Below are 24,795 nucleotides of genomic sequence, written 5' to 3'. Positions count from 1 at the left end.
TGCTGAGTTCCAGGGAGGAAGAGGGCAGAAGCTGCCCCTGCCCCTCACTGAGTCACTGTCAGCCATCGCGCTTTGCTCTGGTGTTGAAGTCAGTTTGTTTGTTGTGATTTTGACAAAGGGCTGGTAGTTCCATGGCATTCTTGATGCCAACAGCACTGACAGGGAAAGGTGCTGGTGCCGGGACGGAGCATAGCACTGCCGCGTGGCACACACTTTCCCTTGCAAACATTTACTGAAAGCCTTCTGTCTGTCATCCCTATGACACACAGAAGGCCCTTGTCACACACTGCCAAGGTGGAGTTAATCTCCACCCTGCAAATCAGGAAGTGAGGCTTAAAGGACTTGGAGACATTTTCAAGGTCAAGTGACTAAAAATGACAGGGTTGGACTTGATTGAAGTCCAGCTGATTCTAATCCCCCTCCCCTACAATATCTCCCCTTGTGTGTCTAAGGTCCTTTTGCAAGTGCTTAGAGAATACAAACAATTAACAACCGCTAGCTTCCTTCTGGAAGCTTGTTACTGGACATGGACATTGCTTTGTTAGCTGGTAAGTCTGCTGCTGGCCTGTCTCCCTTTGTCCTCTTACCAACAGGCCTGGGGGACTGTGGTCACCCTCTCTACAGGCAGTCAGAGCTTGGTGCTTGCAAAGGTGGCTCTGGTCTGGTGATATTTGGCTGTCTAGGTAACCCAGTCAGGTTAGGCACTGTTAGTGTGTCGGTGAAGGGACCAGAGCTCAGAGCTAAGGGCTGACTCCAGTTAGCAGACACTTGTAGACGTTTTACCTTTCCTGGATCATTCTTTCTTTCTTTTGAAAATTGCATATGTTGCTACAATGTATTTTGATCATATCCATCTACCACTCCCTCTTCCCAACTCCTCCTCACGGCCCCACTTTGTCCCCCTTCCAACTTCCGCCCCACCCCATTTGTTGTTATTAATACCCCACCCCCCAGTCCAATCAAAGTCTAGCACTCAGGAGTCTGAGGCAGGAGAATCATGAGTTTGAGGCCAGCAGAGGCTGCTGAGTGAGATACTGTCTCAGAAAACAAAACAAACCAAGGTCCTGCCTGCCCTCAGCTTGATGGTTTTAGCAACACTGAAGATCAATGTGGGCAAGTAGAGAAAAGGGCTGCGGCCTTGAGTGACATCTGCAGAGTCCAACTAGGACCTCAGATGATGTTTTCTCCCACTTCTTTGCCCCTGTTTGGGGCAGCAGGGTGCAGCTGAGCCATTTCCCCTCCGCTGGCCCTATGTCCCAGGAAACCAGATCTGGGGCATCCCGGTGATCAGTGGACTTTTCTATCCCAGAGCTTCTCTGACAGGCCCTGCCCCAGCACCCGCCTTATCCGCTGTGGTCCTGCAGCAGGCAGGGCAGTCCAGCTGCCTTTTGTTTAGGAGCTAGCATTTGTTTGTGTTTGTTTTGCCGGCAGTGTATTTATAGGGCTCAGACGAGACTAACGCACTGTTTATTCAAGGAGAAAGTTAGATCTTCGCACAAAAGAATGTTCTGTGTGGATTCTGAAGGGGAACGGCAATTTATGACTTGTGTCTGTTTTTGTCATTACGTGTGACTGTTCCATTTTATTGTTGAGCTGATTATCCCCATAATAGCTTTTCCATGTACCTATAAGCGAGAAATAGGTGGATAGCTTCTCGTAAGCATTGGGTTTTACTGTGTTTAAGTTGGCATGGTTTTAAGTTCAGTGAAATTTGCTTCAGACAGTGATCTACCCCTTAGAGAATGTAGGATTTTCAGTTTTCAAAAACTCTTTGATCCCAAGTCACCTGAAGGATTCCTTTTCTGCCTCAGATGGGGTATGTTCAGGTTGTCACATGTGGAGAAATTACTCAAATGTTTGGCATCAGAATTTTTGTTTAATTTTCTTTTAATAACCTTGAAGGCTAAAAGGATTCCCTTAGTTTAAGTTCCATGTAGTTAGAGGTACTTTTCTGATGCTCACTGACCCATCCTAGCTCAGGCAAATCTTAAACATCTGGGTGGTCAGAAGCCCGTTTGGCACAGGGAAGTGGAGTAGTGGCATGGGAATCCCAAGTGACCGAGGTTCCCAAGAACGGCTTTGGCATTCCTCTCCTTCAGCTGAGGAGGCAGCTTCCCAGCCTGGCAGAAAGTAGATGACAAACCTACATTTCCTAGTACTGTCATTCAGTCAAGAGCGGGGTCCCGAAGTTGTCTTAGCAGTGAGCAGCACATATTTCAAAGGCCTTCACCCCATCACCTAGAGGTGCAGCTGTGTGGTGGAAGGGTGGGAAGCTGAAAAGATGAAAAAGAAAAAAGCCTGTCTTCCCCAAGGTTTTTCTATCTAAGTACAAAGATGGCTACCAAAAGAAATGTAGTATAATCAGGCTTAGTAATACACTTTCCTGTCCTTCATATCTGTATCTGATATTCCCCTAAATATTGTGCCAAATGAATTGAAATGAACCGTACTCAATTTTCACAAATTTATTTTATTATTATTATTTTTTAATTAATTAACTTAATTAATTAATTTTTGTTTTTCAAGACAGGGTTTCTCTGTATAACAACCCTAGATGTCCTGGAACTTGCTTTATATACCAGGCTGTCCTCAAACTCACAGAGATCCTCCTCCTCTGCCTCCAGAGTGCTGGGATTAAAGATATATGCCACCATGCCTGGCTAATTTTTGCGAACTTCTGAAGGACACACCAATTAATTTTTGACAGTTGAAGATCAAGATCACTGGGCCTGGAAGATTCTATTTTCCTTGAGTTCTTTCTCTGTTTTTTATAATCATCCTTGCTAAAAGTTTCTGTCTGTTTAGAAGTAGTACTTTTTTGGTCAATATAGTTTAAGGTCACTATGTATAACCTGGCTGTTGTCTTCAGACCCTGTCCTGGTGCCCTCTTCCTTGGAGTGGATGAGCTGAATTTTAACTTCTCTGTGCTATTTAACTACTTTCAGCACTCTACGATGCCATTTAAAAATACTAATATTTAAGGGCTGGAGAAATGACTTGGCAGTTAAGAGTGCTTACTACTTTTGCAGAGGATTGAGTTCAGTTCCCAGCACCCACAGGGTACCTTACAACTATCTGTAATTCCAGCTCAGGGGATTTGACACCCTCTTGTGGCCTCCATGGACATCTAAGCACACACATATATTTATATACACAAGCGCGCGCACACACACACACACACACACACACACACACACAATTAAAAATAATCTAAGAAAATAATATTTAACATCAGCCCAGAATGCCTAAAACTGGGAAACATTGTACTTCCCTACTATCAACTAATGACAGAACATTAATTTGTTTTTCTCAGTGGCTCTCTTTCCTCCCTTCTTTCCTCCCCTGGGTCTCTCCCATAGCCTTTTAAACTCTGTAGAGACAGGTTTGTCTGAGTTCTGTAAGAACATGGCTTTCAGGTGCTTAGCAATTGATTTTGAGAGGTTTATGTAGGTCCTGTCGGCCTGTTCTGTACTTGCTTCTTGGAGGAAAGTGAAGACCTTGCTCATTGGTGCTTCACCATTTCCCACTAGTCTCTGCCTGTCTAGTTACTTATTGATGACGTCTGAAGGCAGGGAGGTGTCACCCCACTACCTTTCAGAGGAAGCCTCAGATCTAGAAGTAGCTCCATCAAGATGACTGACAGAGGCTGATGAGCTTCGGCTTTCACCTGGTCCTGTCACTCCTGGAACTTTGCTCGCCATTGTTTCTTGAGTCTTCCCTTGTACTACAGAAACAAGCGTGAGCCCATGTTGGAGTCTCTCCCATCAATGCCCTCTGTGAGCCTTGCTAGCAAGGTCCTCTCTTGCAGAGAGTTTCAGAAACAAGAGGGAAGCAAAATGACCATGGTGATATTTATGTGAGATATTTGAGAAATTATAAAAAGCCAAGTGGAGATAAAAACAGATGGGAGCAAAATCTTTGTGGATGGAGGGGCTGGAAGAATTGAAGCTTATATCAAAGCATTACTTTAAATAATCTCTACAGTGTTGGGGGGAAAGACCATGAAAGGAAAAAGTACTTCTAGAAGGCTAACTGATGGACCTTTTCTTTGCCTTGCCTCATAGCTGGATGATAACATGCCCAGGTCTAGCTCGTAGGGAACCAAGGGCACCCCAACATGGCCATAGGTGAGCAGAGGGACACCACACTCGCTCAACATGCATGTGGGAAATGTGATGTGTCCTTTCCTTTTCTGTTCCGTTCCGGGGGGAAGCCCTCCTATGCATTTCAAGGAAGGAAATGTGTAATTAAGCATGAGGAGAGTGACCATAAGCCAAACATTAGGAGGCTTCTGGAGTGTCAGGTAAAGATGAGAGGATGACAAAGCCAGCTGTCCCAGTCTCTCCCTGCATGTTGTTCTCTTGCTCTTTTTTTTTTTTTTTTTTTTTTTTGGTTTTTTTGAGACAGGGTTTCACTGTGTAGGTTTGATGCCTGTCCTGGATCTCGCTCTGTAGACCAGGCTGGCCTCGAACTCACAGAGATTCACCTGGCTCTTCCTCCCGAGTACTGGGATTAAAGGCGTGCGCCACCACTGCCCAGCTCTCCCTCCTCTTATTTTCAGCACTTTGCCTTTAGTTGTGATGCTTGTACCTCAAGCCAGACTCTGTATTTATAAGGTCCAGCTCAAATGCCACCCAGAAAGTGCCCCTTCCCCACAAAAGTACAAAGTGCAAGTTTCCATGGCACTTTGTACTTCTGTTATAGCAGCAACCATGTTTCCTTGGATTATAAGCAGTGGTGCATATCCTTCCAGTACCCATCAGCAGACACTTGGCATTGAGTTAGTTGCCAGATACTGTGGACAATACTGAAGAAAGGAAGATGGTGACGATGTAGTGTGTGTGTGTGTGTGTGTGTGTGTGTGTGTGTGTGTGTGTGAGAGAGAGAGAGAGGGGGGGGTGGAGAGCATCTGTGTGGAATAGAAAAGAGTGGGTTTGCAGTGGGATCTGTGCAGACTGAGAGCAGAACATGGGAAAGTGCCGAGGGAGGCTGTAGGGCAGGAGCACCCTGTTCTTCCTCTAGGATGAGGTCGGGGCCTAAGGAATTAAGGAATGTAGATGTCTGCTTATTGTTGCATCCTTGAGTAGACTTCAAGTTGTCTGAGGTTAAAGATCTTATCTGACAACATTTTTGGCCAATATTCCTTGTGACCAGCCATAAATATTTGCTGTAGGAAAAATGGAAGTGAGCCAGGTTGCAGTGTATGGGGTGTCTCTTATTTGGCTTGGCATTTTTTGCATTGTGTATGTTCAGCAAAGTTATAAAATAAAGCACCGGCCTGCTTTTTATTATCTGTTGTTTAGTTTTTAATGTAACATAAACAGAAACTGTGGAACGGTTGATTTACAAGTGTGCCCCCATACATATCTGAAGCTTACAGCTAACCAAAATAGAAACAGGGCACCCGTGTGCTGCAGGACCACAAGTTCAAGGCCAGTCTTGGAGACATAGAGAGGACCCTATATTGGGGACATTGACTTGGAGGATGTGCTGTCTCACCAGCCCTTTTGGCCCTCAGTCTTATATAACATAGTCCACAGCAAAGACTTATCACTCTGGGTGCCAGCAGACCCTGGCTCCGCCCAACATGGCAGGAAGCCTTGGTGAACTGTAGGAAGAAGGGGAAATAAACCCAGTTCCTCTTGATCTGGTAAATAAAAGTGTGGGTGGGAAAGAGCTGTTTGCTTTCTTAGCAGGGAAATACTTAGGCAAATTAAATTTATGGAATAAAACCTTAGTTTGGAGGCATTAAACTTCTAGTGTTTTTGTGGAAGTGACTGTTAAGCAGAATGTGGTGTCAAAACCAAACCATTGTTTTAATTCTGTTTCCTTTGTGATGGTCAAAGCCGGGTATTGTAGCTAGTGGGGTGATTTCCTCTTTATTGTTAACTGGGAAATGGACAAGGTTATTTATGGTAGTCACAAAAGGAGGTGCAGCAGCTCTGTGGAGTTTTGTAGACATTTATCCTTTGTAGCATGCTCCTGTCACCATCTGATCTTTACACACTTAGACATTAAAGGTCAAGGATTATCCCCATTTGACAGATGAAAACATTGAGTCACAGTACAGGTAATTAGCTTCTGGAGGGTCAAATGGAGCTTGCAGAAAAGCACAGGACAATGGACTCCTCCACAGCCTCGGGCTGTTCCCATAGCAGGCAGTGCTGCTTCCTCCTCAGGAACAGGAACACTTTCATGTCTGTTGGCTCACTAGGCTTTCGACATCCCTATGGGGCCAGCAGGCCAGGCTGTCATCACTTTCCTCTGAGTGGTGGGAAAGTAAGTCACCAGCATGAAATGGGGCAGTTAGTGTTGAGCCAGGCTGCCAACCCCTCTCTGCCCTCTGAACTGAGCTTCCCCAGGGAACTCAGAAAATATCCCCCAGGAGCCCTCACCGCTTCCCAGATGGGCGCTCTCTTCACAGCTGTGCTGGGAAGGGTGGACTCTGCAATCCCAGGTGGGCACACTGGACCGCAGCCATGCAGCCAGAGGGAATCAAAGGCAGGTGGATCCCAGCAGCCCATTTCCAGTGACATTAGTGTTCCATGGCCTGAGCAGGTGAAAATTTAGACTACTACAGAGTCATTGTCAGCAGAGACCAATCAAGTCAAATGAATTAGCAGTCATGATGAATTGCTAGGTCTCTGAAGAAATGATCAAAGTTCTCGGGGAAAAAGCACAGGACAGATTTGCCACCTGAGTCCCATCAAGCTAGTGTCACAGACACAAACTCGAGGTCCGTAATAAACCCCGTGTGAAAACACCATACATGGTAGCAGACTAGACGTGGAGAGCCAGCCTTTCTTAGATGTACATGGAGACACAACCTCTGACTCTTTCTGAGACACACTGAGGATAGCAGACGTGGGAAAGAACATCAAGATTGGCACCGAGCCCTCCAAGACCATTGTAGAGAAACCAAGATCCTGTGAGGGGTCACAGCTCGTCAGTTCCAGGACCAGCTTTCAGAGATTGACCTTGCCCTTGCGTGGGCAGCTTGTGGTTGCCTGCTTCTTATCCTGTAGAAGGGAAGGGGTGAAAAGTAGTGGAGATCAGAGCCCTGGGGTTATAGCTATCTGTTTGGCACCTCCTTTTAAAAAAAATTAAACTTTGTATACATGTGTGTGGTATACGCCTATGTGTGTACATGTGTGGTATCTGTGCATGCATGTGCAGAGGCCAGAGGTTGACATCAGGTGTCTTTATTGTTCTTCACCTTGGATCCCTCCCCCCCTTGAGACAGACTCTCTCACTGAACCTAGAACTCATCTGCTTGGGCTGGACTGGTAGGCCAGTGAACCCCAGCATCCATCCCACTTCCCACTGAATCCTTGACACTGGGATTACAGGTGGCTGCAATGATTATGCCTGACTCTGAACTCAGGTCCTTAGGTTTGTACAGCAGACCTTACCCACCACTCTATGTCCCCAGCACCTTGTTTAGCATTCTCTCTATGGATTTGATGTGTTTCCACGACTGTCTCTACAACAGACTAAGGAGGACAAGGATCTAAATAGTTTCCTCCTGTGTTTTTAGGGTTGTGCTGTGTACAGTATGGATAATGTCCTCGGGTTGTTGCCCTGACCTGCGTGGGGAGGGAGGCGGGGCTCCTTTGAAGCACCTTGCCTAGCTAGTCTTTCAACAAGATCTCATCCAGCCAGTAAACCCAGGGAAAATTGCACCTCCCCTATAAACAAAGCCAAGTAGGAAGCCCTTCCATAACCAGGTTTAGAGGACAGCTGGTGAGTTGAGGCAGGGATGAACTTCAATAGGCACATAGTCTTCCATGCCCAAACTAAAGTAAGTGTTGCTTACATGCTTCCGAAGAGTTCTCTAAATGTTCATGGTTTGTCTGTGTCTTGCTATCAACAACTGTTGTTTGTTTTAAAGTCTACATAAAAAGAGAATCTAGGAGTGGCCTGCCGTGGGAAGAAGCGTGGGCCTGTCTTCTTTAGGTCATGGACCTGGCCCAGAGAGCGTAAAGGCCATGTGCTTGGTGAGAATATGGCTGTCTGAACCACGAGCCTTTGCTGAAGCTCCTTTCCCTTCTGGAAGGAGTTCCATATGCTGCTGGAAGCAGAGTGCTAGTGCTGGCTGTTGACTTGGTTTACTGTGGTCTCCTTTTTGGCACAGGAGGCTCTGGATGGCTCTCCTGTGTTTCTGTGAGTGCCAGGAGTGGGCAAAGCAAACCAGGGTGGGCTCGATATGTCTGTGTCCCGGATTTCATGGTTTCTGCCAAGGACTGTCACTGTCCGGCCACTCCCAGCCACAGCATTTTGTCTTTTTTTTACCTTAATCCAGAACACTTTGCCAAACCAGCAGATCAAATGGTGACTGAATCATGCCCCCCTCTGGGACAGATGAGCCCTGTCCTGCTTGGGCTGCGTCTGTCCCAATGTCCTCGTGTTGGTTCAGACCTGCTTGCCCCTCCATCAGAGTCTCTTCACAGCTGAGGTGTTTTGTCAGAGCAAGATTGCAAAGAGTTAACACTTTTGCTTTTTCTCAAAGTTATCTGTGAAGAGTATTAGTTGTTTAATAAAGCGTGCCTGCCCTCCGGATGAACCCGCCAGTGACTCTGCAGCTGGGGTCATTCCAAGTTCACGCGGTGGACTTTTGACTGCCTCTGTGTCTGTGAAAACAGTCGGCAGCTCCTGCGGGGATCATTCATTCAGGCCTGTAACACAAAACTATTGCCAATGGGCACCTGCTGGGCCAGCTTCCCAGGAGGGCGTGGAGAGAAGATACCAAACTCCTCAGGCATCTGTGGAGATAAGAGCCACAGGGGCTCAAGGGATCTCTAATCAGGCCTGCCCCTGGGACCCACTGTGGGCCAATAGGCCAGTGTCAGGGAGTGTTAGCCTAGCCAGGCCACTTGGGTAGCATGAGAGCTAATAAAGACAGTGTGGAGTGGGAGGTGGGAGGGGGAGGCAGGAGAGAGAGAAGAAGGGAGGGTAGGAAGGAGAAGGGGGTGGTGCATAAGGAGGAAGAAAGATTCAGAGTACATTCCCCAAATTTCCAGCACGTTCTTAATTCCTCAAAACAAGAAAACGGAGTCTATGGGTTTGGACATGCCTAATCGAAAATTGCTGTTTCTTCTGCCCGAACTGTATTTATTGGTTTGAACTGCTCTTTTCATGGAATTCATGTACCACCAAGAGCGCATCTCACTGCATTGGCCCTGTCCTTAAAAACCTGCAGGCCAGCAGCTTGAGTCTCAAACATTACTACTTTTACATGTCCAGTAACAAATGTGTACACGGGGTATGATCCATAGTTCTCCCCTTTGCTTGGGAAAAAAATATCACCTGCTCTCCAGAGAAGATGTCACTGGGGGCTCTGAGTAACTAGCTCCACACATGCGCTCACATTTTAGTGGCAGAGATACAGCAATGAGGTAATGGGGTTGAATGCCAGAGAACATTCTGGAGAGTACCTCGCAGTTCTAATGTAACCCCATGTCATATGTTCCACTCACCCCCTTCAGAAAACACAAGTCACCTGCAAACATTTGATTTTCCTGCTCGTCTGTGTGTTACTTAACCTAATTCTTCCCATCATTTCCAGTAGACAGTTAACTGTATTTATAGGCCTGGGTTATCCTAATCTGCCTGTGATGATATACTTTTAAAAGCAGTTTTGTTCTCACAGAAGCCTTCCTTACTGCGTCTGATCCATTTCTCATAACTTTGTGCAAAGAAACATTTAACTTAGTTCTGCACTACTGATAACAGTCCCAGGAAATTCCAGGCAAAAGCCAGAAGCCCATTTTCTTCATCCAGGACTGTGGCCATGTCTGGCTCTGTATGCTCTGATAAGGAGGACAACAATGTTAATTTTGTATTTCCTTGGCTTTTGTCTCTCGTAATCTGTTGCCAGAATGAGCAGGCAGCTTGTCCACCTGCATGCTCTTTGTGCACTGTGTGGTCACAGTGCAGAAAGGAGGCCAGACCACATGGAATGCTGTCATCTGTGAACTGCATTTCCCTTTGTTTCTCAGTGTTGCTGTACAGGAGATGGTGTGTGTGTGTGTGTGTGTGTGTGTGTGTGTGTGTGTGTGTGTGTGTGTGTGTGTGTACATGCTTTTGTAGTTGCTGCTTCCCTATCTAGGATGAAGCATGCAGCCCAGATGTCAAGGCACCTGAACCTTGTTCTAGCTCTGCACACAGACCTAACTAAATACAGAGTTGTGCAAATGTTAACATATTAACAGGTTTGCTGTTTTTCATGCCTTTCCTTTAGCTCCCAACTGTATATAGACAGCTACAAACACCAGACTCTGTGCTAGATATTGGTGAAGAAGGCCAAGACTTTGCCCCTCAGGGGCACCACAATAGCAAAGAAGAGGGTGGGAACCATGCATTCAGCGAGCGTCCAAGTGCTGGGGCAGGGCAGGCTGGCATGGAGAAAGCCTTGAAGATGGGTGCCACACAGACAATAGATTGTAGACAGGAAGGGGTTCACAGGAGGGACTATGTGTGTGAAGCACAAGGCTTGGGGTGGGGGAGATACGCTGTGCCAGCTAGCTGGGCTAGTTAGGAGACTGGTCCACTGTTTGCCCCATGGGCAATAAAAATATAAGAGACCTAAGTGTTCCGACATTTGGAGCCTAGTACTGTATCATGATAACCTGTGGTCTACATAGAAGGATTATTTTGCAATTGCATTGTGTATGTTGAGGAGAAAGGGTCACACATTGCACAGTCAGGACAAACCAAACCAACAGCCTCTCAAACCTGTGGGTAGGAGACCTGACTCACGTAAAAAATATATATACATATATTTACTTATTCATTTAGTGTATGTGTTCTCATACGGAGGTCAGGACAACTTGAAGGAGTCAATCCACTCCATGTGGGCTCTGGTCATCAGGCCTGGCAGCAAGCACCAGGTGAACCACCTTGGTGCCCCACCCCACCCGAGCTCACAGCACAGGGAGCTGTGTCTGCTTGCTTGCTGTAATGGCTTGCAGGTGCACCAGACTGCTCTTCATGGCCGGGGCGGCCCTGCCGGGGCACCACAGCACTTCTCATTAGCCAAGTGCTCCACTAGCCACAGCAGAAAATCGGCTTTCCGAAGCTAGAGCAGGGGACTGAGGGCCTTTGGCCCAGAAGTGAAGCAGCTGGACCACAGGAGGAAGAGAGGTGGTTGGTCTGTCTTCAGCTGAGCTGTTCTGCATAATGTGGGGCTCAGCAGGTGCCCTGTGTTCCATTGACCGTCAAACTACATCTGGGAAGTTCTCAGACCCTGTTTGACTAGCCATAAGCTGCTTGGTGATCTTTTTAGCATATAGGTAAACTAGATGTGGCCTGAAATGGAGAAAGTTGAGCTTGTTACGTATGGGAGTGTGTTTCATGGCCTTCACCCCCAAGCCCTTATCTCATCTGTTTTGATCTGTAGATTCTTCTCTGAAAATCCTTCCTTTCATTTTTCTACTTAGCACAGCTAACAGTGCCCAGAGAGAGCTTGGCTGGGACTTTTCTTTTTTATGTATACATTAAAAGAGGCCATTTATCTTGAGGCACACGTGACCTCTGCTTTCCTGCAGCTATTTAGACTTCAGGCCAGGTAGCTTCCTGGTGGCTTCTTGGAGCCTGTGATTTCCAGTGCTCAGAGTCCTAATACTGAAGTCATTTGCCCAGCACCTGGGCTGGGAGGCAGGCTGGGGCCTTTGACTCAGGCTTGAAGTTGGGCTCCTTGGCATATATGGTCAAGGAAGAGTCCCTGGTGCACACCTGTCAAGACTGTCTGTCAGGATGGACTCCCTGGCCCTGACTTTCTCAGCATGATTGTGTGCCCACCCTCATCACCCAAAACTTCAAACTTTGTAGCTGACCAATTATGTTCTGAACTTGAGTAGAATGAGTCACCATTAGAAGACTTGGAGAAATTTGCTTATGCTCATGCCCTACCTGCACCCCCACCTCCATCATATATATCACCCACAAGGTGGTTTTATTAACAGTGGGAGCCTTTGAGAATGACCAGGCCATGAAGCTGGAGCTCTCATGACTGGGATTAGAACTGTATTCTGAGATGAGGTCGTGGACTGTTGGTCAGGCTGGTGTGTAACTCATACTCATAAAGTGATCATTCTCTCTCAGCCTCCCAAGTAGCTGGGATTACAAACATGTCCCACCACATCTGGCTGGATCAGTACCCTTTTATTTGTGAAATCATTATTATTGTTGTTTTTAGGTAGAGTCTTGTTATTTAATCCAGATTGGCCTCAAACTCACGATCCTCCTGCTTCAGCCTTTTTAATGCAGGGATTACAAGCTTCTCATCACCATGCCTGGCACGTTAGTGCTCTTTAAAAGTGAGCCAGTTCCCCTCCCGTTGTGAGGTTACAGTGAAAAGATGGGTGTCTAGGAAGCAAGCCCTTTGGCAGCTCCGAGTCCTGAGCAAAGCCAGACCTTCCTCGGTGTTCTTAGGGAATACCTAAACTGAGAGTTTGGTTTTGTCTTAACTCACCTGCAGGGTGGGGACATTTGGTTCCATCTTATCAAGAACCTTCTTTTGTCTTTTTGCCTGAGTCTGGCCTCAAGCTTCTCAGGGAAGTAGATCAGATTTAATTCAATACCTTAGATCTTCACTCTCCTTCCCTTTCTAAAGGAAAGACTAAACTTGCTCTTCCAGAGGCCAAAGACAGTTTCCAATGGGTATTCATGCCTGCTCACTGGTCACTTTCCCACCCTGAAGTGAGCAGTGGCTCCATGCAGGGCATTCCCCAAATGCAGCTTCTGTCCCCAAATGTCACCCCCAAACAGGTTACTATGTTCCCAGAAACTGCTTGTTTTCCCTGGAAATAATCTGCTGTTGTTAATGAGCCTCGGGTTCTGGGAAGACAAGAGGATCTACTAGGGTGGAGAGAAGGAGGAAGGGTGGAGCCTGGATGGACTTGGATAACTTTTAGACCAGGAGTTCTGTTGGAGTTCGAAGCTTCACTTCTCCAAGAGGAAAGATGGATGCGTTGAGTCTGTGAGCTTCATGGCCTTCTGGAAGGCATTTTCCCACAAATGGAATAATCAACCTCCAGCCCTGTTCCCTCTCCAGACAACCTGTTTTCAGGGAGGAGCACATAGTGCATCTTTGTTGGCGATTCTCACACTCTTCCTAAGTGGGGATTGTGGCTGTTCTGTTGTGAGGACCAGACTAGGTGATTTCACAGCTGCTGTCACAGGGTTGCTTCACAGGAAGGCTTCTCTAGCTAAGGTCCCATTAACTAATTTTTGACAAAATTTTAAGACAAAATTTTCTTCTTTGTCTCATGAATGAAGACACTGTTCTTAAGGAGAAAGTTCCTAAAGAGAGTTTTTTTCAATTCTAGTTAATGCTAGCTAGTGTCACAGGTGGCCTGGGACTCCTTTTCACAGTCTGTGTGGCAGAGCTCGAGAGATGGCTCAGTCGGTAAGAGCACTGCTGCTCTTGCAGAGGACCCAGGTCCAGTAAGCCAGCACCCACAAGGCTCCTCACAACCACCTATAGCTCCAGTCCCAGGGGAGTCCAACGCCCTCTTCTGATCTCTTTGGGAACTGCATGCATGTGGTATGCAGGTGTACTTAGAAGCAAAACACCCACACACATAAAATAAAATAATAATAACAATAAAATGAAGTCGTACTTAGAGGCAAAACACCCACACACATAAAATAATAATAACAATAAAATGAAGTCCATGTACCTCCCTAGAGTGGAGCTAATTCACCCACCTAGGTAGGCATTATGCTGTGACTACTACAGAGGGCATTTTTTCTCATAATCTGGCTCAGTACTTGGGTAAGAGCCTTTGGTATTTGTTGCAAATCTTGTTAAGAGGGCACAGCTGTTTGGAACCACCTTCAGCTTTCCTCTGTGTCATAGGATTCTCGGCAGTGGGTGAGAATCAACACAGACGCCCGTCATCTGCCAGGAAAGCCTACTTACAGCATGTTCAGCCACTGCAGGTCCAAGTTCCATACACGACTGTCTTTACAGAGGCACTTGGGGCTGGTGAGATGACTCAGAGGGGAAAGGTGATTGCCACCAAGTCTGGTGACCTGAAGTCAATCCCTGGTACCCACCTAGTGGAAGGAGAGAACTGTGTTCTCTGAACTCTACACACACACTAGCACATATATAACCCCCAGTAAATCAATCAATCAATCAATCAATCAATGTAATTTTTGTTTTTATTTTGAGACAAGGTCTCTCCACATAGCCCTGGCAGTCCTGGAGCTATGTAGACCAGGCTGGCTTCAGATTCAAAGAGATCCACTTACTTCTGCCTCTCAAGTGGTAGGATTAAAGGTGTGTACCACCCTGTCTGGCAATCAATGTAGTTTTTAAATTAAACATGAGAAACAAAGAGGCACCGTGCCTACATGTGTCTCCTAATCCTTGTGAGAAAACCCTAGGACTTGACTGAACCCCGTCCTCTGGTCTGTTGAGGTCACTCTCCCAAGCCTGCCTCCATTCTGCTGTGTGTGCTTTCAGTCTTAGAGCAAACCCTACCAGTCCTTTTGAGAGAAAAAGCTAAATCCTATTATGGAAGTGCTTCAAACCACTCTGAGCTTCCGGATTAATCTGAAACAACATCTGAGTTCATAACTGGGTCACAGTTGCAGAACAGCAGAGACTTGCCAGTTCAGCTGGCGTGTGCCTCAGGCCAGTTACGACCCCGGCAATCTTGAGGCTGTACCTTACTGGATGCCTTTAGACCTTGTGTGCTGAGATAATCGGGTGCCTGTGGATAACTTTGTTTCTTAATGAGAAGGAGTGGCCTGTCCTGATAAGTGTTTGTCCATGAAATGGCTACACAGGACACATCCTAGGGCTGGAGGGCCTCAAGAGTCCAGAGTATGGAGGAGGAGAAAAGCAAGGTCACGGACTTGGAGGTGCCGCTGACACAGAGTGAGCGTCAGGCCCAGCTTTCAAAAGCCTCACTACTCTCAGGGTTCCCGTCAGGCCTGTATTCTCAGGACCACGTAGAATTGTGACCATATAGAATCGTAACTGGGAACAACCTGCTCTGTGTCCTGTGGACAGAAATCTGGGGTTCCTAGATACCCCCTTTTCACCAGGCCCCAACTTATTCCTTGCCCCCTTTTTAAATGTGTATCCCTACTTGCCCCACCCCTTACCCTGGGCCAAGTGACAGACAGCGGTTTGGTTTGCCTCTTGTCAGTGACAGTCACTGGTTCGGGGTCATTGTTTCCTTTAACTTTCCTGTTTATAAATATTGCAGAAAGGTTCAATGTCAAGACAAAACTCACAGAAGAACATTTTGAAAGCCTTCTCTCCCTTCCTCCCTCCTCCCCTCCCTTTCCTTCTTTCTGATTGGATGTTGTGCTGGGGATTGAGCCTAGGTCAGTGCTGTACCACTGAGTGGCATTCCCAGCCCCAGAACAGTTTTTGTTTTTGTTTTTTAAACTGTGGCTGTTTTAATGATACCAAACAGAAGAGAATGATTTAGGATCTTGGTTTCGAAGTGATTTGGGTCACAACTGACTTGAAGCTACCAGCAAAGTTGAAAATGACTCTGGAGTTTAAAAACCCAAAGTGCTTCTGAGAAATTTGTTCAAATTGATGGGCAGACACTGGGCCCAGCGCTCTGCTTTAATTCCTTCTGGAACCCCTCAAAGAAACCCTCTGGAGTAGGGACTTGCAGATGAATAACTGCAAGATACACTGAGGTCCAGACAAGCTAGGTGACTCTCACTATAAGAGGATGTTAGTGACAGGCAGATGCCACTGCTCTGTTCCTACACACTGGCCTCCTTGGCAGCACCACACAGGACCCCTGCCCGCCTGTGGCACAGCATGGAGATAGCCATTCTGATGGTGTGTCCTGGGCACTGCTGAGGGACTTGGAACTGTGCTGGTCATGCTGCAGCTGTCCAGCCTTGTCCTTGGGTGAAGGGAAATCCTCTCCCCCATGCCAGAGTCCTGTTACTTGTTTCTCTTTTCCTGTGAAATACAGTTACCACCTACCCTGGTGACAAGGAAGATACTGTCACCAGCAGTTTGCAAGGATCTTAAGGAGGAACTTTCCATTAGGTAAATAACTATGAAAGAAGAGCCCCAGAGAACAGGGAGAAACTGAAGCCTAGGCTCCTGTTACACCAGCCAAATACCTTTGGCACCCATGCCTGCTGAGTATCATGGAAGGGTCAGGGAAATGAGCAGGACAGAACTGAAGGACACAGTGGGAATTTTCTCCCTCATGCCATTCCACTGTCCGCTTAAATTTCTGAAGTCAGATGTTCAGAGCCAGGCCCCCAAGCCCAGGCTTCCCCACAGTCAGTGTCTTTGTGCATATGGACAACAGGATTACTTTGGAGTGCTGATGCACAGTGTGTGTTAGCTGTTCAGGAGAATAGGCATCTTGAAGTACTCCTGAGCTTTTTACCCTCGTGGAAACACTGCTTTATAGAACTTAATGACGTTGGCCAAATGCACAAGTGTGGCTAGTGCTGACGCTTCCTTCGGCTCCAGAGGGGAACCCACTGTAAGTGTGTGAGCAGGTTTCTGAAGGACATTCTGTTCCTTGACACCTTTCATCTTAGCTGGGCTGACGTTCACTTGAAGCTTGAAGTGTTTTTGTAGGCTTGAACTTTTTTTTTTTTTTTTTGAATGAGCTAAATTGACTTAACTCTGCAAATCCCCTGTGCTGTGGAGGTTTTGATTATAACCACCAGAGTGGTGCCTTACCTGCAAATGACCTCCTGGATTCCAGTAGCTTTCCCATTAGTAGACCAGTGCACACTGTGCTCCGGAGCTGTTAGATCCCTCTGTAGAGAGCATGTACCACACTAGAGGATCTTCTGTCATACCACAGCAACCCTATAGAATATGTTTATTCCCATTTTACAAAGGTTTGAGACTGCTCAGCATGTCTTATTGAATGTCCCTTATGTATCTTTCTGTGGTGAATGCTGTGCCACATTGTCCAACCTCTCTGCATTCTCCAAAGTGATATTTTTAATGCCCATTTTGGAGCTAAGAGTTAAGCCACTGTCCATGGTCTCTCTGCTATTAAGTGTCGTAGTTGGAATTTGAACTCAAGTGTGATTGGCTTTCTGTTACACCACACATACATATACCTCTGAGCTGAGTGAAGGCAGGAGACAGAACCCACTTCTGACTGCCCCTAGTCCCAGCCTCTAGGTGGCCCCAGTGGCTCTCACTGTGTTGAGACTGGCCACATAGCCAAGCTGAAGTTGCTCGTGTCCTGAAGACTTATTCTTTCCCTGAGAGTCACATCTCCTTTGAATGCTCTGGATGTCAGACTCCAGTATTCATTTCTATCAAGACAGTGAGACAAGGGGAGGGAGGGAGGTGACTGTGCCCTGAGTCAGTCAGATCACTTCAGCACTGACATTGTTGCTGTTGTAAGTGTTTCCACCCTGTTGATGGTTGCCTTCAAAGCTGAGGGCATGGTCAGGGAGTATGTCCCAGCTACAGCGAATACAAGGCTGTGGGCACAGAGAACAATGATTCTAGAATCCCTTCCCTCAACAGCCTGCATGTCAGTATGCTGTCTGTGAGGGATGGACAGTGGGATGTTTTACCAACCCACTTGGATGGGAATAAGAAGTAGATTTAAAGATGATCATGTGAGTGTCCCCAAGGGGATGGGAGGCCACTGTCTTGATCAATGTGCCCATCATCTGTCTGGCCTTGCTTTCTTTTCTGTAAAACGTCTCTGTTGGTAAGAGCTGATCAGCCTCCCATCAGCACATGTCTGGGTAGGTCACAGACTTTATTCAATATCTACCCTTTTTCTATTCTCAGATCCACTTTCTGCTGGACAAAATGCCACATGCCTATAATCTAGCATCTGAGAGTGGAGGCAGGAGGATTAGGAGTTCTAGAGCAGTACACTGGCCACAACAGAACCCTCTCGAAACCAAACTAAAAGGCTGCTTTTGGGGCCGCGTGCATGCACGCGCGCGGGGGGTGGGGGGGGGGACAACCTTTATAATAGTAGCCCATAAATATCTCTCCATGCTTTCAACTCACAAGTGACAAACAGCATGTCTAGATGGCTTGCACAATAGGGTTTTTGTTGTTGTTTTGTTTTTCTGAGACAGGGTTTCTCTGTGTAGCCCTGGCTGTCCTGGAACTCACTATGTAAACCAGGCTGGCCTTGAACTCAGAGATCTGCCTGCGTCTGTCTCCCAAGTGCTGGGATTAAAGGCAAATACCACTATCACTGCCCGCACAAATAGTTTTTATCACAGAAAAGTGAGAATAGTAAATTGACTTAGGTGTAGACATCTTTCATAGCAAAAGTCAGGCTTCTATCCAGGTGGGGTGTTACATGCCTATAGTCTGAGGCAGGTGAACCACGAGCTTGGGCACACATAGAGAGACCCTCTCTCAAAAACAAAACAAACAAAAAGTGAAGCATCAGAGAAACATCTGGAAGGATTTGGCTTTTGGGACGGAGAGTGATCTCTCCTTGAGATGCTGACCTTCTCTTGGGGGTTAGCATGGACCTTTGTACAGAGAATCACTGGGAGCCTGCTGGTGCAGGGTGCAAGGCAGCTGTAGAACCAGATATCAGATATCATAGCTACCATGGGCTCCCTCCCGAGCCTCAAGTATCTAACTGGTTTCATGGAAGGGATTTAGAAGGAGACAGGGTCATATTGGGTATCCTTCCTAGATGACTTCCCTTATTCTCTCAGAGGAAGGATGATGAGGAGATGTCTCTCTGTACACTGCAAATATGTGTTGCTCTGATTGGTTGATAAATAAAGCCGTTTGGCCTATGGCAAGGCAGCTTAGAGGCAGGCAGGAAGGTCAAAGAGACATAAAGAAAGGGGGGGGGGCACGGATGCCGACGAGCCGCCCAAGGAGCAACATGTAATGGGAAACAGGTAAAGCCACAGGACATGTGGTGATACATAGATTAATAGTTATGGGCTAATTTAAGATATAAGAGCTAGCTAGCAAAAGGCTTGAGCCATGGCCATGCAGTTATAATATAAGCCTCTGTGTGTTTACTTGGATGAGAATGGGAGAGATTTGTCCCAACTGCCAGCAGGCCAGAACACAGGAAATCTTCTGACTACAGAAGGAAAGTTGGTTTTTATCTTCGTTCTTGTTGACTGTTACAAAAGACAAAGTGGCCTTCACTTACACTTTCTTCTCAGTGCTTACTGTTCTCCAGCTGAGCAAGACGCTGAAGACAGCCCGGGTGCTCTAGTGCGTCCTGCAGGCACCATTACTGCCATGCCCACATGACCATCATCTTACCACCTCTGGGGCTTTGGTACAGACTGTGGATTAAGCTCCATATGTGCAGTGCTGGCCAATGCATCTAGGTCACCACTGCCATTGCAATGAAACCAGGCTGCAGGACAGGCTCCAAGGCCAGTGTTTATCTCCCCAGTGGAGTTCAGTTCATGTTGGGCCAGGCTCAGTGCTTTGGAAAGACATGCGCTGTGGAGATTGCTTGAAGTTAGAGCTGGAAAGGTTTTGGACATCATCCAACACCATCCCCTGAGCACTCTACCTTTAGGTGGTCCTTCTCTGAAAACTTGGTTTGGAGGCTTGCGTATATCTGCTGTGAAGTAGGGGATGTTAAAGTTAAACCCTAGTGTGGCTGGCCACAGCTCTCACCCTTTGAAAGGGTGATGATTGCCCTTGGGCTAGCAACTGCCTCACGGTGGTGAGGATGCTAGCTGGACACAGGCTCCTAGTTACTATTGCTGATCTTGCCAGCCACGTGGTACAATCGCCTTGCCCCAGTGCAAGTGGAGGCTCAGAGCACAAAGCTCCTACAGTGCTCAAGAAGGGTCTGCCATCTGGCTCAGGCCAATGTGCATGTTCCTGGCCTTCTGTCCTGTGGTGGCTTTCCAAGGACAAAGTCTGTTCTCCATGATCCCCAGTGATGGCTTTGCAATCTGCCATGATTCCTCTCATTATCCTAAAGGAAATTGTCAGATTAATTTTCATTAACTTTCTTTCTGTAACTAGTCATAGAGTGGTGGAGAAGGTGGGGCTGAAAAACAAACTGATGGGGCTCAGATTTCCAGGAGGGTGTACCAGGGATGCCCTAAACCACATCAGCATTGGGGGTGTGGGTGGGACTGTGGGAGTGGGAGGAGCTTTCCCATAAGTGGCGCCAGGAAGCACTTGCTATTTCTTCCCGTGTCCAGAACTTATCTGTCACTCACATCAGGAAGCCTCCAGACTGATGGCTTGCAGGGTGGATCTGATCTGTGTTAACCACACCCAGAAACCCTCATTCCTCACCCCACCCCCACCAAATCAGAATGAGGTTGGCCCCCAAGTGGCTGCCTAGTGTCTTGGGTCCTCCAGGTAGGCCGTTGTCCTATAGTCTTCCCATTGAGCTGTATATCTAAATAACATTCCTGTGCGTTTTCTAAGAGGTTAGTCCTGGGTCATTGGCACTTAAACCAGTTGTTTTGATAAATCCTTCCTGAGAAGGTTAATTATATATTTGATACCCTTCTCTTTTTATGCCTGAATGATGAGGATAAGTACTCTGTGGTTTATTAACTGTCACGTTAAACCTTTTCAAATTGTCTGGTGACAAAACAGAGTTTTATGTCCTTTTTATCCAGCTTTGATGGATGAGACAGCTTCTCTGGGTAAAGTATGCTAGGGTAAATACAATCCTCTGATTTGTGGGGGATGATGGGTTTGCACTCCAAGTCCTGGGTTCAAGTCTGCTGTTAATCTTTTCACCCATTTCCTTCTCTTCCTTTGATAAATGGGGCTGGGTACCTGATGGGCACTTGGTAATTGCTGAGTGAGTGAAAGAAGGCATAGCTTTACAGAGGAGGCTCATCTCACCTTTTCTCTTTCCCCATCAAACTCCATGCTCAGTGCATGCTGGTGAGCATTTCACCAAGCTGCACCTCTTCAGAGATTTTGATATGAAACCATAGAGCATGTTTCCTGCCTTGAAGCCAATGGATTCTTAGCACAAAGGGCAGTGTCCTTAATATCAAAGGATACCAACTTTCACTTTCTCTCCCCTGACCCCTGGCCATTTTGTCTAAACCTTTAACTTAAATTTAAAAAAAAAAATCATGTATATGTGTGTGAGCATGTGTTGGTGGTATATGCACACATGTATGTGTATGCGCATGCACACAGAGGCCAGAGGAGATGTCCTGCTCTATCAACCTCTACCTCATTTTCTTGAGACAGGGTCCCTCATTAAGCCTAGGGAGGCCAGCAAGTCTCAGCAGCCCTGCTGTCTTTGGCCAAAGTATGCCTGGGTAGATAAGATCCTGTGATTTGTGGGAGAGGATGGATTTGTCACCTGAAGTCATGGGTTGAAGTCTGCTGTTAACCTTTTTAACAACTGCCGCAGCACTGGAGTTCCAGGCACCTGTACAGCGGTAATGGCTTTTTACATGGGCGGTAGGGATTTGAACTCTGGTTCTTGTGCCTCTTCAGTAAGTGCTCCAACCCGATAAGCTGTCTCTCCAACTCACATCTTTAACTTTTCAATACATTTTCAGGGATACGAGGAAAGTAGCTCTTACCTGAAGTACTTGGGTCCGTAAGTCTTTAAAAATTTCTAGATTTTCCAGCTTCACAACTATTTACATGTGAGATTTGAAATTCACCTGGGTTACATACACACCTCACAGGTGACTGTTTAGTACTTCTGATGCACCAACATTCTGACTGCGATCCTTCACACGGGGCAAGGTGTGGATTTCCATTTGTAGTGCTTTATCAGTGCTCAAAAAGTTTCCGATTGTAGACTGTCTTAGGTGCAGACTTTTGGTTTTGATGTGGGTTGTATTGTGGAACTGCTGTGTAAATGCTTTGAGGGAATTCTTGTAGCAACTCTGCCTCGTGTTTCCCTGTGTCCGCCACCCAGGGTTTAAGACCTACTCTGCTGGGCCAGACAGTGTCTGTAACTCAGCAGTTAGTCTTTCTGGATAATCGTACCTTACTGACTTCATGGTAAGAGTGAGGGAAAGTATTTAATAGAAAAACTAATGCTGAGGCTTTGAAACTCCTCTGTTTCTTAATTTGTTCCAGTTTGCAGGGACGTTGTCAGATGGCCTGGGGAAGACCATGGACAATCGGCACCAGTCGGAGCGAGAGTACATCAGGTACCACGCAGCCACCAGTGGGGAGCATCTCGTGGCTGGCATCCACGGCCTGGCCCATGGTGAGTCCCATGTAGTCAGGCTGAGGAAGGACGTCTCTCCTTCCACAGTGTCTTTATATACACATCTTGTTGCAAGGGGGAAGTAAAGCTGGCAGCAGCATTGTCCTGGGGAGCTGTCTTGGAGAGCCTGCTAGACACCCACCCTTTCCTGAAGTCCTCATCCCTCTTCAGGGTGCTGTGCACATCGCACTTCCTCCCGGTTCTCTAGTCTCCATTTCCAAGTGCATTAAGTATGCTCCAGCAATCTCCTTTTAAAATCTGGACCTGCTGCTTTGAGACTCCCTTCAGAAGGCCGAGGAGATGGCCCAGTAGGTAAAGTGCTGGCATGGCAAACACAGGGCCTGAGTTTAATCCCCAGCATCCACCTCAAAAGCCAGATGTGGGAGATCCCTGGGGCTTGCCAGCCAGCCAAGTAAAAGACACACTCTCCAACAACAAACCATAAGTGGATGACACCTGAGGAATGACACCTGAGGTTGACCTCTGACCTCTGCATGCATGCGCACACACCCATACACATGACTGCCTGATGCTTGCCACTTGTTCCTTCCAAAGAAACTGGAATGTAGAGGTGGCTACTGGGCCAATGGCCTTGGTGTTCCTGCATCTGTAAAATGCAGGATTATAAAGCCATATAATTACAAAGCAGGTGACGGCAGACATACATCATCTCTGAGTTTGTTTCAACTCAACCACCAGTTATTGGCCAGAAGTCAACTTTTCTACCAGTGTCCCTCAACCACTTGGTCCTTTATCCACACAGAGTCAAGTGCTGCCCCCAGATCTGCTCTAGATACTTCCTGCTCATCATCCTGCCAGTACCTGTAGTGGTCTTCATTGGCCATATGGCCAGTGGTGTGTAGCTTGCTGTCAGATGGACTGACTGTCAAGAAAGCAGAGGGGCCATCCAGAGTCCTCTGGCCCATAGTGCTTGCTCGGCCATGGCTGGCAGGTTTGACCAGATCCTGGGAATCATTGACACAGTGACAGTCCCCCAGAGTGATCAGTCCTAGTTGTCTGCATTGAAACAAGGGGAGATAATATTTTATAATGATGTAAGCATGACTAATCCTATTCTTAGGATACAGTGTTTATTGCAGTGGGAGGATTGGAAGAAGATGTCTTTGCTTTTCTGAGACTCATCAGCTGTAAACATGGCAAGTGACTCCCAAGCATCAGGCTCATTCAGGAGTAAAGATTTAATCATCTTTATTAACTGTAATGATAATGCAGTGACGATTAGAAGTGTCTAATTGCCATCCTTTCTTCAGAGAGAGATGGCTGGTCTCTATTTTTGGATGAACACAACCATGTGCTAAGAAGCTAGGTAATTTGTTCATAGTTGCAAAGTCACTTCCAATCAAAGATTGTCCTGATGCTATATATAGCCCTTCTAGGAGCCAGTTAGGCCAGTCCGAGACCAGAACCAGTGCCAGCTCATCTAAGAGGATACTTGGAGCTCTGGACAGTGTGAAAAGAGTATCTCCTGTAGGAGGAGAAGACTCACATGCTAAGAAGACCAGAATCCATCCAGTCCCTTTAATATAAAGCTGGAGTCCTAGGGCAGATCAGATGACTCAGCCCCTGATGACATACATTCAATAGCCAGGCCCCACATGGTGGAAGGAGAGAACTGAGTTCTCTAAAATGTCTTCCGACTTTCTTGTATGCACTTTATGTACGCGCACGTGTACGCATGCGCACATACACACACACAAATGAAGTAAATGAATAAAAACCTGGAATCCTGTTTGGCCCAGGTCCATTGAAGTCTGTCTTTTAAGTACTAGCTGTTTGACCAGGAATGCTCTTCAAAGATTAGGATAGGGATGTTGCCTCACTGGAGCAAAAGGACCCTGAATCTGAAAGAAATGCTATGAATTCTTAGTACTTTCTCACCCAACAGTTTCCTTTCCCAATTTGTCTCACTAGAACTGAAGAGTGCAGAGAGCTTCCTCACACCCAACTGTCAGAGGGTAAACATCTGTGAGTGTCCCTGGCCCAGGTCCTGGAAATGCTCACTGGACAGGGCCTCCCCTTCCCTGCAATGCCTGCAACCTCGCTAGCCTTTGCCAACCTGTGGCCACTTCTGGGCCTGCTTCAGCCATTGCTGTCAGCTTTTAAAATGTTTGAATGCCTTTTTCACTTAGATCAGTCTTTTAAGCTTGACACAACCCCCAGGGTCCTGGTTAGCCTTGGCAGCCTTGTTGAATTATTTGGGGTGCCTTAATTCATTCTTTGCCATTTTCTCTGATGGTCTCAGCAAAACATGCAATATTATATAAACCCTGTCAAACATTTGGTGGTATTGGCTGCTCTCATGGTATTCATGGGAAACTGAAACATGTAGTTAGCTAGCCTTCTGCCTTACATTTCAGAGGATCTCAAACCTTTCCAAAGGACCCTATTTTCTAGTCTCCTATTGCTACATCCCATTGTCTGCATCTTCTCTTTATTGTCTATATGCTGCCTAAGACTTAGAATAGAAAAAAAAAAAAAAGGCCACCATTAACTTCCCAGCCTTTTCTTTCCTTAATTGATTGACTAATTATCTTTTTTTTTTTTTTTTTTTTTTTTTTTTGAGGTAGGATCTCATTTCTTCCAGGCTGGCCTTGAACTTATTATGTAGCTGAATTCAAGATGA

At 46.6% G+C, this 24,795-nt stretch overlaps 1 protein-coding gene across 7 annotated transcripts in view; it reads left to right on the top strand.

Annotated features, from left to right (window-relative positions):
• The window catches only part of Vps13d (vacuolar protein sorting 13 homolog D), a 234,045-nt gene that overhangs the window by 162,650 nt on the left and 46,600 nt on the right, over positions 1–24,795 (top strand). For all 7 annotated transcript variants that reach the window (XM_028860132.2, XM_028860131.2, XM_028860135.2 and 4 more), the window contains one exon: positions 22,019–22,151. In XM_028860132.2, coding sequence (XP_028715965.1) covers positions 22,019–22,151 — 133 coding nt within the window. The remainder of the gene's footprint in view (positions 1–22,018; positions 22,152–24,795) is intronic.

The sequence above is a fragment of the Peromyscus leucopus genome, chromosome 2 (genome assembly GCF_004664715.2).
Source record: "Peromyscus leucopus breed LL Stock chromosome 2, UCI_PerLeu_2.1, whole genome shotgun sequence".
In the NCBI taxonomy this organism is placed as follows: domain Eukaryota; kingdom Metazoa; phylum Chordata; class Mammalia; order Rodentia; family Cricetidae; genus Peromyscus; species Peromyscus leucopus.
Note: the sequence above shows the minus strand (reverse complement) of the source record. Positions and strands in the feature narration are given on the sequence as shown.